General features: G+C 39.7%; 1 protein-coding gene across 2 annotated transcripts; it reads right to left on the bottom strand.

Moving 5' to 3' along the window:
* Positions 1 to 11,067: 11,067 nt before the first annotated feature.
* Positions 11,068 to 15,742, bottom strand: LOC101405166 (trypsin-like). 2 transcript variants are annotated; one of them, XM_087435810.1, is made up of 5 exons: positions 15,703 to 15,742; positions 13,045 to 13,213; positions 11,975 to 12,228; positions 11,303 to 11,460; positions 11,068 to 11,217 (listed from the first exon to the last, which is right to left on the bottom strand). In XM_087435810.1, exons 1-5 carry the CDS (start codon positions 15,740 to 15,742, stop codon positions 11,068 to 11,070), a joined length of 771 nt encoding a protein of 256 aa, XP_087291936.1. The 2 variants fall into 2 exon arrangements, with proteins under 2 accessions (XP_087291936.1, XP_014643279.1); XM_014787793.2 differs by having other exon boundaries at positions 11,303 to 11,490.
* Positions 15,743 to 15,947: the final 205 nt, after the last annotated feature.

Below are 15,947 nucleotides of genomic sequence, written 5' to 3' on the forward strand. Positions count from 1 at the left end.
TTATCCTCAGGACTATCTTGAAACCTACACCCTGATGTTTAATTAACATGGGCTTTTTCACAATTGTATAATTTTTCTTGTAATACCTCTGGCCTTGTGTATCCATGTTAACATTTCATTATTAATAGGACAAACTTGTTCTCTTGAAACAAGAAAAATTGTTCTGATCTGAAACTACCATAGATCTGAACAGGAGAGTGAAAGAATGATGATAACTTACACTTATCTAGAAATTACTAAATATTAGGGTTATTCTAAATACTTTGCCTATATTAATTTAGTAATCCTCATAACAACCCCATGAGATACCTATTATTACCCCCACTTTACAGATGGGAAAACTGAGGCACACAAAATTATAAGGGGCTTGACCAAATCCAAGTAGCAAGTACAGCGTAGGGTAAAGATTCCAAAACAAGAAATCTGGCTTCAGAGTCTGTGCTATTAATCACTATGCAACACTACCCCAGAAAGTTAACCAGAGTCTGGAGATCAAGATAAAACAGAATTCCTGGCCAATGATAATACAATTGAAATTTATGGAGTGCTTACTATGTGTCTGCCACTGTGGAGGTGATTTACAAACATCAACGCATTCAATCTTCACCAACAACTTTTTAAGTGTTGTTATGATTTTTTCCGTTTTATAGATTGGGAGAGCGTGGCTTAGAGATGTAACCTGTTTTGTTCAATGTTTTATAGCCATTATGTGGTTAAGACAAGGGAAAAGCTTTAGCAGCCTCATTTCAGGGTCCATGTCCTCCGCTGTGATGGCATGAGCAAAATCAAGGAGAGCAATCTGAACTCGACCAATTCACAGACACTCTGGGGAGCAAAGAGAATTCTGAAGCATTCAAGAAATGGGTTCCTGAAGCAGGAATTGTCATAATTAATATGGCATGGCAGAAATACCCAGAGTAAGTGAATCTTAGTGAGAATTAACATCTAACTACATATTGGAATTTTGTACACCCACATAATACATCTGAATGGCCTACTGGGATCCTATTCCTGCTTTAGCAAATCACTCCTTCTGTATGGATTCCTTCTGTTTCCTTTACATTTGAAATTTTGCTGATATGAAGATGATTAGCTAGAAGGCAGAGTTTCTCAACCCTGGCACTATTGACATTTTAGGCTAAGTAATTCTTTGTTGTGGGGAACTATCCTACATACTGTACGATATTTATCAGCATCCCTGGACTCTAGTTACAGGTAGCACCAGCCCCTCCTGCCAGTGATGACAACAAAAAATTGCTCCAGATATTTCTAAATGTCCCCTGGGTTCAAAATCATTTCTAGCTAAGAACTACTGTTCTAAGGAGAAAAGACGGGTAGAGCAGCTAGTAAGGCTGTAGCCATGGGAAAGTGCCTTGAGCTGTAGGACAATATAGGCATTCATTAACTATTGAATGAATGGCACACAGGCAGGAAGGTACCATTCATTGATCCCTAGACATCAGGAGATACTAAGGATTAAGGGAAGGGGTGGGGTACAGAGTGAGGAAAGGGGAGTCTTCTCGTGCTGTTCAATTATCTTCTTTTGTCAACACCTCCACAGTGACATGTTGGAAGTTCTATGATTCTATATCACCCCTGGAACTTCCCCTGGACCTCAGCAGGGTCATTGGCTCATATGAAAATCACAACAGTGTAGAGCAGAGTTTTTCACAATAAATGGCTCATGTGCTGCTATGTCCTAGAGAGCTCTCTCTGGGGTGTCCTGGGCTTTACCACTTCAACACTTTCTTCCACGAAGGGAAGGAGTGAGGGTTGCCAGCTAAGGGGATTTATCTAGGATCAATTGCAATTTCCAAATCAACACCTTGAGGCAAAGGAACACGGACCTGAGTAGCTGCAATGTGATGATTCTTCAGTCACCTAAAGCATAGTGGGACGTGGGGAAAATGCAAGTGATGATTTCCAGCCTTCAGTTATTCCCATGTTGCATGTAAACCACTTAGCACAGTGCTTGTAATATAGCTACATTCTGATTTTTAAATAGACTTAAATTCCTGGGCCTCTTCTTAAGCAAGACATTGATATTTCATGTGTTGATGAATTTCATCTAATGCACATTAAAATGAACCCATACATTTTAGTGAAATAGTTATTTAAATAAAAATAGTCAGCCACGCACTCCCTAAAATTGTGTTGAAGACTACAAGTGATTCATACACCAACATGGTCCTAGGCAGATGGTTGGACAAAATGAGAGTGGGAAAACCAAGGATGCCTGATGACGGTGGCTGTAGGGGTTGCTGTGAGCGGAAGGGGTATGGAGCAGAGTAGATCTGGATAGTAAGTGGAAGTGACTAGTACTTTAAGTGAAAGTGACTAGGAGAATGTTCCCTATTGAAGAGGCCAGGAGAACAGAGAATCAGTATGAAGTGCCTTTGTACATATGTATGCATGATTGTCATTTATGTAAATTGGATAAAGAAATCTGAAGACATCCTTCCATCATTGTGAGCGAGCTTGCACTTAAAGGATACCTTTTGCTTTGGGAGACTGTGAATCATTCTGTGAAGTTTGGCCCTGGAGAATTGGTTTGAAAGTTCCCAGACTCGGTAAATATTCTTGTCTACACTTTATGTGTGCCAAAATTCTGTTCTCAATAATATCTATGAATTCTCCTTAACAATCAACTTCAAATATGCCACAGTACGTGTGGGGGTCTCCCTCCTCAACCTCCTCCCTTGAAAAGAATCATGATCGATGTAGGGGAAATGCTCCTACTTCTCTTGCCCAGCAGAGTGGGCTGGTACCTATATTTCCTTTCCTAACTTCAAACACGTGGTGGCAAAGAGGCATGTGTCTGTGTTTAATTAATCTGTATCTGTCAGCTTTCTTTCCCATGAAAGTGGCTTAGTGGCCTTGGAAGGCTCTTTAACCTTGTGCCTGAATTGGGGGCTGATTGAGCTCCAGCAAATTTATTGACACTTGTATTGGCAGGAGCAAGAGTCACCATTCTCTACAGGATTTTATGCTCTTTTCATCAATGGAGTCTGTTTCTCTTTTTCCTTAGCTTCTCCAGCCATTTTCCTGGTTAATACACTAGTAGTCATTGAGGCCATGCTGGCTCTTTGCCACTCTAATGTGTAAAGAAATTTTTAAACAAGAATTCTTCTTGAAAAAATATGTACTAAGAAACCTATTAAAAAACTGAAGCAAAAAACCAGGGTGGCAAAAATACATAAAGGAACAAGGTACAAAGTATATGCTTGTGCGATAACCTTGATGCTAACCTGAGAGTCTATGCTAGGCAGAATTTCTAATCTTTGCCACATATAGAAAATCAGGCTTAATGAATAGAATGTTCTTTCCCGGTAAAAGGAACCCTGGAATCACACTTATGTTTCCTTGAGAACCCTCCTCAAGGATTCCATTAGTTTTGGAGTATTTCTTCTTTAGCTCCATGTGATTCTCTCATAAATTTGTTTGCAAGGGTCAGCAAACTTTTTCTGTAAAGGGACAGATAGTAAATGTTTTAGGCTTTGCAGGCAATATAGCCTCTGTCACAACTACTCTGCTGCCATTGCATGAAAGCAGCTGTAGACAATATGGAGATGAATAAGTGCAGACATGTTCCAAATGAACTTCATTCACTAAAAGAGGTTCCTGGGAGCTGGCCCGGTGGTGTTGTGGTTAAGTTGTGTGCTCTGCTTTAGTGACCTGGGGTTCAAGGATTTGAATCCTGGGCACAGACTTACACACTGCTCATCAAGCCATGCTGTAGCAGCGTCCCACATACAAAATAGAGGATGATTGGCACAGATGTAGGCTCAGGCACAATCTTCCTCAGCAAAAAGAGGAAGATTGGCAGTGGATGTTAGCTCAGCGCCAATCTTCCTCACCAAAAAAGAGAAAAAAGAGGTTCCTGGCCAAATTTATCCAGGGCTCTGGTTAGTTGACTCTGATCTAAAAGATAGGGAAGAAACCGTTAAATGCCTTATGTACAGATTTGAAACTGAATGGTGGCTCAGTTTCAATGATCAGGTATGGCTTGAAATAAAATTAGTAATCTTTGGAGAAACATCTCGCTGTTGTCTTTACTTCCAGTGATGTTTTAGGGAGAAAGGAAGAAGAGAAAGACTGGAGATTTAAGGCTGGGATATTGGAAGGACCGAGAACAATGCAGGGAAAAAAAGAGACTCACAGAGACAGAAAACTGTTATCAAAGTATGAGAAGCAACAAAATACTGGAAAAAACATTTAGATCTGGTAACTAGAGTTCTAGCCTTAATTCTGTCACTAGGTTTTTTGTTGCTGTTTTTTTTTGTTGTTGTTGGACTTTAATATGCTCATGTATAAAATGAATAGCCACACAGAAAATAATAGAGCTATAGAAGTTAATAAAATCTTGATCCACATACCAGAGTTTTGTGAAAGTCCCAACATAACTAATTTATGTATTTGTCAGAATTCGCTTCTCATTGCTCTAACTTTTGTGGCCAGATCCTAACTCCATCCCACAAGATTAGACGAGAAAGTGTATCTAAGAAAAGAAAATACAAGCTTTATCGTAGAAAAAGATAGATTTGTATACCTGGAACCCACAGCTGTCAGAAAAATGTGTGCAAATGCTCCCACAAAATAGTATGGAAACTTCGCACTTGTGAATATGATTGGCTGGTGAGGCATTTATGGAGAGAAAACATAATTTTGGATTGGAAGAAAATAGGAGTACGAAGAAGAACAGAATGGATATGGAGGTTGAAGTGAAGCTGAAGGTTGAAATGGAGCATCATAAATGAAAAATGTCAAGAATTTACAATGCAGCCCCATATTAATTTTTCAATAAACAATTTTCTGTCAGATACATTTACATCTCCAATTCAATGTTGAGTGGGTAGTGGAACTCAGGAATTTTTGGTGAATTTCTCCAAGCTCCATCATCCCAATCCCTTCAATATACCCACTTTGATTCTATGGCATGCATTTCCTACAACAAAATTAATTTATATTATTGAGATCAAAACTATTTTTCTATTATAATTTTGGAAACTACAGTTTGGAAAATAGGAAAAGAAAAGGTGAAGCATCCTGAATTCACTCTAGGAAAAACATATAGATCCTGTGGGTCATAAGTTGGTGAGCAAACCATTCACAAGTGCTGCGACCCTCAGAGGCTACAGTCATTGTCACTTTCCTATTCTGCTCCTTTTGAGGCACAGTCATCAGCCTACAAGTATTTAGCAAAGTTAGCATAGAACACACGTTCACTTAGAACAAGTCATGTCAAGCTAGCCATTTTCTTGTGGATGACACGATTAGATCAAGGACTTCTGAGAAAAACTGGAATATAGCAAGGTTTGTTTTCAACAAACTACTTGGCAATGTTTCCTTGATATATTTGCAGTTAGGGAGCTAAGACATACATGCTCTTGATGTGGTACTCTGAGATAGATTCACAGCTGATTAACAATTATTCTCCAAAGTGCTATCTCAGAGCCCATATGAAATGTAGCAAGAAATCACTGAGTTTCAGTTCTTCATTTCCAGTTTGGATCCCTTTTATTTATTTTTCTTGGCTAATTGCTCTGGCTAGGACTTCCAATATTATGTTAAATAGGAGTGGTGAAAGTGAGCATCCTTGTTAGTTCCTGTTTTTAGAAGGATAGCTTTCAGTTTTTCACCATTGTGAGTGATAGTAGCATGGCCTTTATTATGTTGAGGTACTTTCCTTCTATACCCATTTTATTCAGAGTTTTTATCATAAATCAACGCTGTATCTTGTCGAATGCTTTCTCTGCATATATGGAGATGATCATGTGATTTTTTTTCTTCATTTTGTTAATGTGGTGTATCACGTTGATTGATTTGTCGATATTGAACCATCCCCGCATCCCTGAAATAAATCCCACTTGATCATGGTGTATGATCTTTTTGATGTCTTGTTGTATTTGGCTTTCTAGTATTTTGTTGAGGATTTTTGCATCGATATTCATCAGTGATATTGGCCTGTAATTTTCTTTTCTGTGTTGTTCTTTTCTGGTTTTGGTATCAGGGTGATGTTCACATTGTAGAATGAGTTAGCCTCCCCTCCTCTTCAATTTTCTGGAAAGTTTGAGAAGGATAGGTATTAAGTCTTCTTTGAATGTTTGGTACAATTCACCAGGGAAGCCGTCTGGTCCTGGAATTTTATTTTGGGGGATGTTTTTGATTACTGTTTTGATCTCCTTACTGGTGATTGGTCTATTCAAATTCTCTATTTCTTTTTGATTCAGTTTTGAAGGTTGTATGATTCTAAGAATTTATCTATTTCTTCTAGGTTATCCAATTTGTTGGCATATAGCTTTTCATAGTATTCTTTTATAATCTTTTGTATTTCTGAGATGTCCATTGTAATTTTTCCTCTTTCATTTCTGATTTTAATTATTTGAGCCTTCTCTCTTTTTTTCTTGGTGAGTCTAGCTAAAGGTTTGTAAATTTTGTTTATCTTTTCAAAGAAGCAGCTCTTGCTTTCTTTTATTTTTTCCATTGTTTTTAAGTCTCTATTTCATTTATTTCTGCTCTGAGTTTTATCATTTCTCTCCTTCTACTGATTTGGGGCTTTGTTTGTTCCTTTTTTTCCAGTTCCTTTAGGTGCACTGTTAGATTGTTTATTTGAGATTTTTCTTGTTTGTTGAGATAGGTCTGTATTGCTATAAACTTCCCTCTTAGAACTGCTTTAGCTGTATCCCATAAATTTTGGCATGTCACATTTTAATTTTCTTTTGTGTCCAGTTATTTTTTGATTTCTCCTTTGATTTCTTCATTGACTCAATTGTTGTTCAGGAGCATTTTGCTTAATCTCCACATATTTGTGGCTTTTCTGATTTTCTTCCTGTAGTTGATTTCTAGTTTCATACTGTTGTGGTCAGAAAAGATGCTTGGTTCAATCTTATTAAATTTATTGAGACTTATTTTGTAGCCTAATATGTGATCAGTCCTGGAGAATGTTTCATGTAAATTTGAAAAAAAATGTGTATTCTTCGGTTTTTGGATGGAACGTTATGTATATAACTACTAAGTCCATCTGGTCTAGTGTGTCGTTTAAGGCTGTTTCCTTATAGACCTTCTGTTTGGAGGATCTATCTATTGGTGTAAGTGGAGTGTTAAAGTCCCCTACTATTATTGTGTTACCATCTATCTCTCCTTTTATGTCTGTTAATAATTGCTTTATATATTTAGATGCTCCTATGTTGGTGGCATAGATATTTACAAGTGTTATATCCTCTTGGATTATTTCCTTGATCATTATGTAGTGCCCTTCTTTGTCTCTTCTTACACTTTTTGGTTTAAAGTCTATTTTGTCTGATACAAGTATTGCTACCCCAGCTTTCTTTTCATTGCCATTTGCGTGCAGTATCTTTTCCCATCCCTTCACTTTCAGTTTGTGAGTGTCTTTAGGTCTGAAGCGTGTCTCTTGTATGCAGCAAATAAATCTTTTTTTTTTTTTTTTATCAATTAGCCACCCTATGCCTTTTGACTGGAGCATTTAGTCACTATTTGCAGATGATATGATTTTATATGTAGAAAATTGTAAAGAATCCACCAAAATCTTTTAGAATTAATAAATGATTATGGCAAATTTGCAGGATAAAAATAAACATACAAAAATCAGTTATGTTTCTATACACTTACAATGAAGTAACAGAAAGAGAAATTAAGAATATAACGCCATGTACCATTGCTACAAAAATAATAAAATACCTAGAAATAAACTTAACTAAAGAGGTGAAAGATTTGTACACTGAAAACTATAAGACATTGTTGAAGGAAATTGAAGAAGACACAAAGAAATGTAAGGATATTCCATGCTCTGTAATATTTAACATAGTTAAAATGTCCATACTTCCTAAAGAAATCTATAGATTCAGTGCAATCCCTATCAAAGTCCCGTTTTTCACAGAAATAGATCAAGGTATCCTAAAATTTATATGGAACAACAAAAGATCCCGGATAGCCAAAGGAATCCTGAGAAAAAAGAACAAAGCTGGAGGTATCACAATCCCTGATTTCAAAGTACGTTATAAAGCAATAGTAACCAAAACAGCGTGGTACTGGCACAAAAACAGACACACAGATCAAAGGAATAGAATCCAGAGCCAAGAAATAAACCCACACTTCTATGGACAGCTAATTTTTGACAAGGCAGCCACGAACATGCAATGGAGAAAGGAAAGTCTCTTCAATAAATGGTGTTGGGAAAACTGGACAGCCACATGCAAAAGAATGAAAGTAGACCCTTATCTTACACCATACACAAAAACTAACTCAAAATGGATTAGAGACTTGAATGTAAGACATGAAACTTCTAGAAGAAAACATAGACACTACGCTCTTCAACAACAGTCTTAGAGATATATTGTCAAGTACCATGTCTGACCGCACAAGGGAAATAATAGAAAAAATAAACAAATGGGACTATATAAAACTAAAAACCTTCTGCACAGCAAAAGAAACTGTCAACAAAATGAAAAGACAACCTAACAATTGGGAGAAGATATTTGCAAACCATATATCTGATAAGGGGTTAATCTCCAAAATATATAAAGAGCTCATACAGCTCAACAACGAAAAAAGCAACAACTCAATTAAAAAATGGGCAAAAGACCTGAACAAACATTTCTCCAAAGAAATATACAGATGGCCAACAGGCACATGAAAAGATGTTCAAGATCATTAACTATCAGGGAAATGCAAATCAAAACTACAATGAGCTATCACTTGACTCCCATCAGAATCGCTATAATTAACAACACAGGAAATAACAAGTGTTGGAGAGGATGTGGAGAGAAGGGAACTCTCACACACCGCTGGTGGGAGCACAAACTGGTGCAGCCAATATGGAAAACAGTATGGAGATTCCTCAAAAAATTAAGAATAGCACTACCATACAATCCGACTATTCCACTGCTGGATATTTATCCAAAGAATGTGAAAACACAAATGCATAAGGATACATGCACCCCTATGTTCATTGCAGCATTATTCACAATATCCAAGGCTTGGAAGCAACCTAGGTGCCCATCAAGGGAAGGATGGATAAAGAATATGTGGTCTATATACATAATGGAACACTACTCAGCCATAAGAAACGATGAAATCCAGCCATTTGTGACAACATGGATGGACCTTGAAGGTATTATGTTAAGCGAAATAAGTCAGAAGGAGAAAGTCAAATACTGTATGATCTCACTCATAAGTAGAAGATAAAAACAACACCAAACAGTCACATAGAGACAGAGATTGGATTGGTGGTTTCCAGAGGGGAACGGTGGAGGGGTGGAGGTGAAAGGGAAGATTAGGCACATGTGTGGTGATGGATTGTAATTAGTCTTTGGGTGGTAAACATGATGTAATCTATATAGAAATCAAAATATAATGATGTACACCTAAAATATATATAATGTTGTAAACCAATGTTACTGCAACAAAAAGGAAAAAAGAAATCCCTGAGGTTTCTGATTTGAGAACGCAGAAAACCAAATAGCCAATTTACTAGTGACCCAGAGCTGAGAAGAATCAACATCACAGATGACTGAATCAAGGCACCAAAGAAATCTCAATCAATGCAAATATTTGTGTGGCTTGTCCTAGTAGCTCTTCAATCATCTTAGTCACCTCAGTGCTAATATCAGACTCAGCTTTGACTCACAATTCAGATATAATGCCATTCCTAGAGACACGGAATTCAAGGAGACCAAAGCCAATGACACAGCAGCAAGTCACCTTAGCCAATCATCCTCCTGGGATCTTGTCTCCTCTGTGCTCAAATATCTCTGCTATTGCCATGTTCCTTGTGACCAAGCCCTCATTTGACATACCATCTCCAGTAAAAGGGTACTCATTTATCCCCATTTTTTTTGTATTAATACTCACTTGGTGTCCCAATTCCTTAGAGACAGAGTTCAGTCTTCCTCTTACCAGTCCCTGAGATCAAATGGTCAACCTCTAAGCCCAAAGCATTGCCTTCTTCCTGTTCCTCTGAGGCCGCCAGCCCTCTTCCTGGGCCTTCCCCAGCTCTCTGACCCAGAATCCCTGCTCACCCTAGCTGTCTACCCTAAGTGCTTCCTATCAGTCATTTCTGGGGGCTGTGGAGATGATCTGCTCTAGTTATCATGATTTAAACAGACATAGCCAAAATAAACTCTGTCCAAGGAGGATAATTTTCCTGGTGAAAGGAATGGATTTACTGATGCTCTGGGAAGGTTAAAGAGACCATGGCCTGGAGAAGAGAACCCCCAAGGGACATGGCCATTATTGTCCAATACTTGACACACTGACATGTTAGGAAATACAGAATTGTGCCACAAGGATCCAGATGATAGGATTGGGACTTAGAAGTAGATATTATAAAGTAGCATATGATGGCTCAACTTAACAAAGAACTTTCTAACAACAGATGGCAACCCATCTGGGTAGCAGCAAGAGGCTTCTCTCTGCTGGTACCAGAAGATACATGTATAAACTCCATTCACAATTTTGACGGAAGTTTTTGATGTTTTGGTAAACTTTGTTTTATCTTGTTCTTTACCACTCAAAAAGTATAATTGTTCATGTGAATAAGTACATTTTGGTGTTTGAGAGTCTACGAAGCAAACTGTCTCTGCAGACACTAGTTGTACAGGTTGCAAGAAGGTCAGGTATCATGCATGTGCCACCTGCTGAGGCCTTGCTAATCACCCCATGGGAGCAAGCTGAGCTGAGGCTGAGTTCTCAGAGGAAGGAAAGATTGTCTCTAGGCCAAGGGTCACCAACCTTGGGGCCCATAAGCATCATGAGGTCGTGGTGGTTAGAAATGCAGAGGAATTTTGATTATTGAGGGGGACCAGGAATTTGAAGTTTTAAAAAGGTCCTTGGAATGACTCTGATTTAGGTGGTTTGGGGACCTCCTTTGGCGAAACACTACTGTAAATCTTTCCTTTGAAACCTTGACTAGTTTGGAAGGATGGCAACAGTTTTAAGGAAGGCATTTTATTGACAGGTCTATGTGAGATATATGAGCCCTCCAGAGGTGAGACAAAGTTAAAGAGGGTTTTATGCCCTGGAGCTGAGGCCAAGGAGAGTGGAAACCCCTTAGTTGGCTGCCATGGTGTCCTGAATCCACTTTATGTAGTTGCAGACTTTGGTGTAGACTCCAGGTTTGCCTTTGAGGGCACAGCCTGCACCCCAGGAAACAATGCCTTGAAGGGTCCCATTACAGGCCACAGGACCACCTGAGTCCCCCTAAAATGAGAAGAAGAGAATGTCAGTAGTGCCTCCACCTCTTTAGTAGATGCAGAATCCAGAGCAGGGGTGAAGGCAAACCCACCTTGCAGGCATCCTTCCCGCCCTCAAGAAAGCCCACGCACATCATGCTGTTGTTGATCAGGCCTGGATATGCTTTGCGGCAGGTGCTGTTAGAGAGCACGGGAGCCCTCAGGCATTGCAGGGAGTTAGGGAATTTGGACCTAACCCTTTCTTCATTGTCTGCTATATTTTCTGTGGGATACCTCATTCCTGTACAAAAGGCATGATGATAATGGTTATTGACAGACACTGAGTTATACCCACTCATCCGCAGATATGGATTTCTCCAAGCTCCTTTCTCCAAAATCCCCAAAGGGTCAGGTCCTCCAAAGGGTAGCAAGGAGCCCTTATAATAATAATAATATTATTATTATTATTAATAATAATATTATTAATAATAATAATAATAACTGCTACTGTCATTTCTTGAGCACTTACTGTGTGCCTTTTACTATTCCAAACTCATTGCATATATTATCTCATTTAATCCTTAAACTCAACCAGTAAGGTAGATATTGTCATTATCTTCATTTTGAAGAGGAGGACACTAAAATAAGTAACTTCAAAGGAATTACCCAAGGAAACTGAGCCGTCTTAACCCAGGCAATGTGTCTACACAGCCCTTGACCTCATCTCCACTGTAGCCTAATTGTAGTGACTCTTCTGTCACTGAGTAACACTCAGGCTCACTCACTGGCAGATGGCTGTGTGCTGCCCCAGCCAGAGATCAGGCACTGAGTGCCACTCTCGGGGCAGGAGCTGGGCAGGGAGATGGTGTTCACACTCTCGTCCAGGATGACAGGCTTTGCCAGCTTGATCAGCATGATGTCATGCCCTGTGGTTATGCTCTTGTACTTGGGGTGTTTGATAATTTTGACTGCACTGACGAACTGTTCAGTCCCTTCAGTGACTGCGAGGTTATGTTCACCCAGCCTCAGATGGAAGCGCCTGGAAAGGGAGAGGAGAAGCCACAGTCTTTCTGCTAATCAGCTGGATCTTGCTTTCATACTCACAGTCCCACCTTGTGGCATCCCAGCAGAAGCTTGCAAGCAAATAAAATGACCCAAGACAAAACTAGCCTCATTAGTGGACTTGAAGAAAACTTTATCTGATAGGGGATTGTGTGTGATGCAGAAATGGAGGCAGTGAGCAGAGCATGCTCATTTTCGAGGATCTCCAGCAGCAGCCAGAAGTTGACTACAGGCTGTTCGTAATGTGTGAAGAGAGAAGAGAATAATGTGAGCACTAAAGCAGAAGGTCAGGACTCCATGGAGAGGGACCATCTAAAGTTAATTAGAGTGGAAAGTGGCAAATCAATGGGCCTAAAGTTTCAGATAAGTAAGATGAATGAGTTTGAGGGATCTGCTGAACAACATTATACCTAGAGTGAACAATACTGTACTGTACACTTAAAAATTTGATAAGAGGATAGATCTCAAGTTAAGTGTTCTTATTACAATAAAGTAAAATTTAAAAAGAGAAGAAAAGAAAAGAAAGTTAGTTAGAAAGGCTGGGTTTTGTGAAGACAAAGGTATTGGAATTCAGGTCATGAAGAAGGGTTTAGCCATACAGAAGAAGAGGAAGACATTCGTTTTCAGAGATGATAGCATGTTCAAGAAGATGGCCACAAAGAGAGTTTTCCTTAATAGCCCCTGCATCTCCCTGCCAGGGCCTGCCCTCCTAATATGATGAGTCAGAGCCGGGGAATCAACCTGCATGTGGTATCTTCTGTCACCCACAGGGGCTCCAGGTGCCCACACTTACGGTCTGTAGCAGTGAGCAGCTGACAACACCCACTGGCTGCTGATGAGGGCGCCTCCACACAGGTGGGATCCAGCATACAGGGACACCTGGTAGGGAAGGGCATTGATGTCACAGGTATAGCCCCCAACAATCTTGTCATCATCATTGTCACCATTCTTGGGTAAAGCCCCTAAGAGACGAGAAGGAGGGGGAGAAGATAGTTGAAGATCACGCTTTGTCCTAAAACTTCCGAGAAGAAGGTAGATTTGAAAATATGCAACATAGCACTTCAGGTGGGAACACTGGGGATGTTCTGCTAGTCTAAATCTCTTTTTTCTTCTTTTCCCAAATTAAAACAGTTTTAAGCATGCTCTTTTGAAATGTAATATACATGCATGTAGGAAAATTACGAAAGTACAGTACAGTAACAACTCAATAATGCAGAAGAAAAAAATTATCTCAAATTCTACTCATTGAAAATAACCACTCTATGGGGCTGGCCCCGTGGCTTAGCGGTGCATGCGCTCTGCTACTGGCAGCCTGGGTTCGGATCCAGGGCACACACGGATGCACCGCTTCTCCGGAAATGCTGAGGCCAGGTCCCACGTACAGCAACTAGAAGGATGTGCAACTATGACATACAACTATCTACTGGGGCTTTGGGGAGAAAAAGGGGGGAAAAAAAGGAGGTGAATTGGCAATAGATGTTAGCTCAGGGCTGGTCTTCCTCAGCAAAAAAAAGAGGAGGATTGGCATGGATGTTAGCTCAAGGCTGATCTTCCTCACACACACAAAAAAGAAAATAACCACTCTAAACTTACCTTAATGTCATGTAAGACACTCATTCTCTTTATACATACTTTGTATTTCTCTTTGTACATACTTGCCCACATATACACACTCATACACATAAATATAATACATTTTCATAAGTTAGGCTCTACTTCACATGCTATTCTCCAGAAATTTGATAGAATGAATTAATGTACTCTAAAATTCTTTAAAAGGTTGAGCAAAGGGCCAGCCCGGTGGCGTAGCGGTTAAGTGTGCACACTTCGCTTGGGCGGCCGGGGGTTCGCGGGTTTGGATCCCGGGTGCAGACCAGTGCACCGCTTGTCAAGCCAAGCTGTCCCATATAAAGTAGAGGAAGATGAGCATGGATGTTAGCTCAGGGCTGATCTTCCTCACACACACACAAAAACAGGCTGAACAAATTTCACAGACATACCTTGAGGGATCTCCCAGTGGGAAAACACAAACATGACCACTTGTGAAAGGTAGAGAAATCAGTACAAGAGCTACTGATTGGTTTAGTAAAACTATAACAACTCCCACAATAAACAAATCAAATCAAAATAGACGATTATATTGGATAGTCAATATATAGAATGAGAGGTGTAATCAAGCCCTACATTTTAAGAAGTTACCTATTGGAAAATTGAAGGTTGCATAGTATCATAGAGGTAATAATTGTGGAGCCAGCGTTGAAACCTACATTTCCTGACTCTGGATACAGTGCTCTCCTTTGATACCCCACTGCCTCCTCTCCAAACAGTTGAGGTTATTTTGCATGTGAACACAGCCGTTTTTATGGGAGGCATTATCTAAAAGGATATAGTAGAACTTTTACATTTTGTAATATTAACCATGCATACAGTCTCTATTGAGAGTGAAAAGGGACCATAAATCTGTCATGTGACAAGAGAAAGACTAAGACAATTTTCTCCACCTTCCTATTAGATCAAAAAGGAATCATGGAGCGGAGTAATTTTAGGAGCTGCTTGTGTGAAGGATGCAAGGAAGAAAGAAGAGACAGAGAGTGAGAGAGGGAGCAGGGAGAGAGAAAGAGAGAGTACCCTAGATCTGATATCTATGCTAAAACTTGAAAGTAGTTTGGGGGCAAAATTAAGATTTTTGATATGAAGGAATATTCCTAAGCTATTTGTCCCAGATGAATAGGGAGGAAGCACTTTTGGTTCTCTCAAGAGCCTAACAACACAATGAAGGATGTGACTCAGGTAGAATACCTGACTAGACCACATGGGAGACTGTCTGTTTCTAGCCAATGGACAGATATTTTCCAACTCTAGAAGGCCTCAGCTGAATGTGGTCTCTCTTCAACTTTAGCTTTCATATTATAACAAGAAGGTCCAAAGCTGACACATCTCTGGGCCCTTATCTAAGTCCAAAGCCAAGAATTCAGAGAAGAGGAAGCTGAGAGGGGCAAGGACCATCAACACTGACCTGGATCACATACATATAGGAGCATATACATATATATATAGTGTTACACATAGGTTGACTCCAGGTCTTGATTTGCTAGAGATAGTTCTAGTTTATGCTTGCTGCCCCAGAACAATTATAAATTGTGCCACTTTTCATTCTCAAAAATGTCCCAATTTGACCAATCAGTTCTATGGCTACCCTAATTACATAGCAAGGTCTCAGGCGATCGTCACATCTGGAGGGGAGAGTGGGGAATGGAATTTGCTATTGCCTGTTGCATGTCCCTTCAATTCCTCTCAGACATTCATTTTCCATTCTCCATGTTGTTTCAGGTGGAGTAGAGAGACTCACTTATTTGCTGCTGGATTTCTCACCAAACAGGAGGTCATAGAGGTGGGAAATTTAATTTCTATCACTGTCTCTTATTTTAATATTGAAGAAAAAAAAACTTACCAGCAATTTCTAGGAACATGAGAAAGATGATGATCTTCATGGTGGTTCTCCAAATTGACTTGGAGTGATGCAAAAGAACGAGGGGATAGTCCCCTTTATAGCCCCCAAAGCAACCAATCTTATCTCTAGTCCAAGGCCTCTGGGCCACAGGTGGAGCGTGATAGGAGACACCCAGATGTTCATCTGGAGGGGCCTCCATTTCTCAAGCATGGCAAACATTGTTGCCTGGTTAATCATAAACACAA

Source organism: Ceratotherium simum, chromosome 1 (genome assembly GCF_057802395.1).
Source record: "Ceratotherium simum simum isolate JZ-2026a chromosome 1, ASM5780239v1, whole genome shotgun sequence".
Taxonomy (NCBI): domain Eukaryota; kingdom Metazoa; phylum Chordata; class Mammalia; order Perissodactyla; family Rhinocerotidae; genus Ceratotherium; species Ceratotherium simum.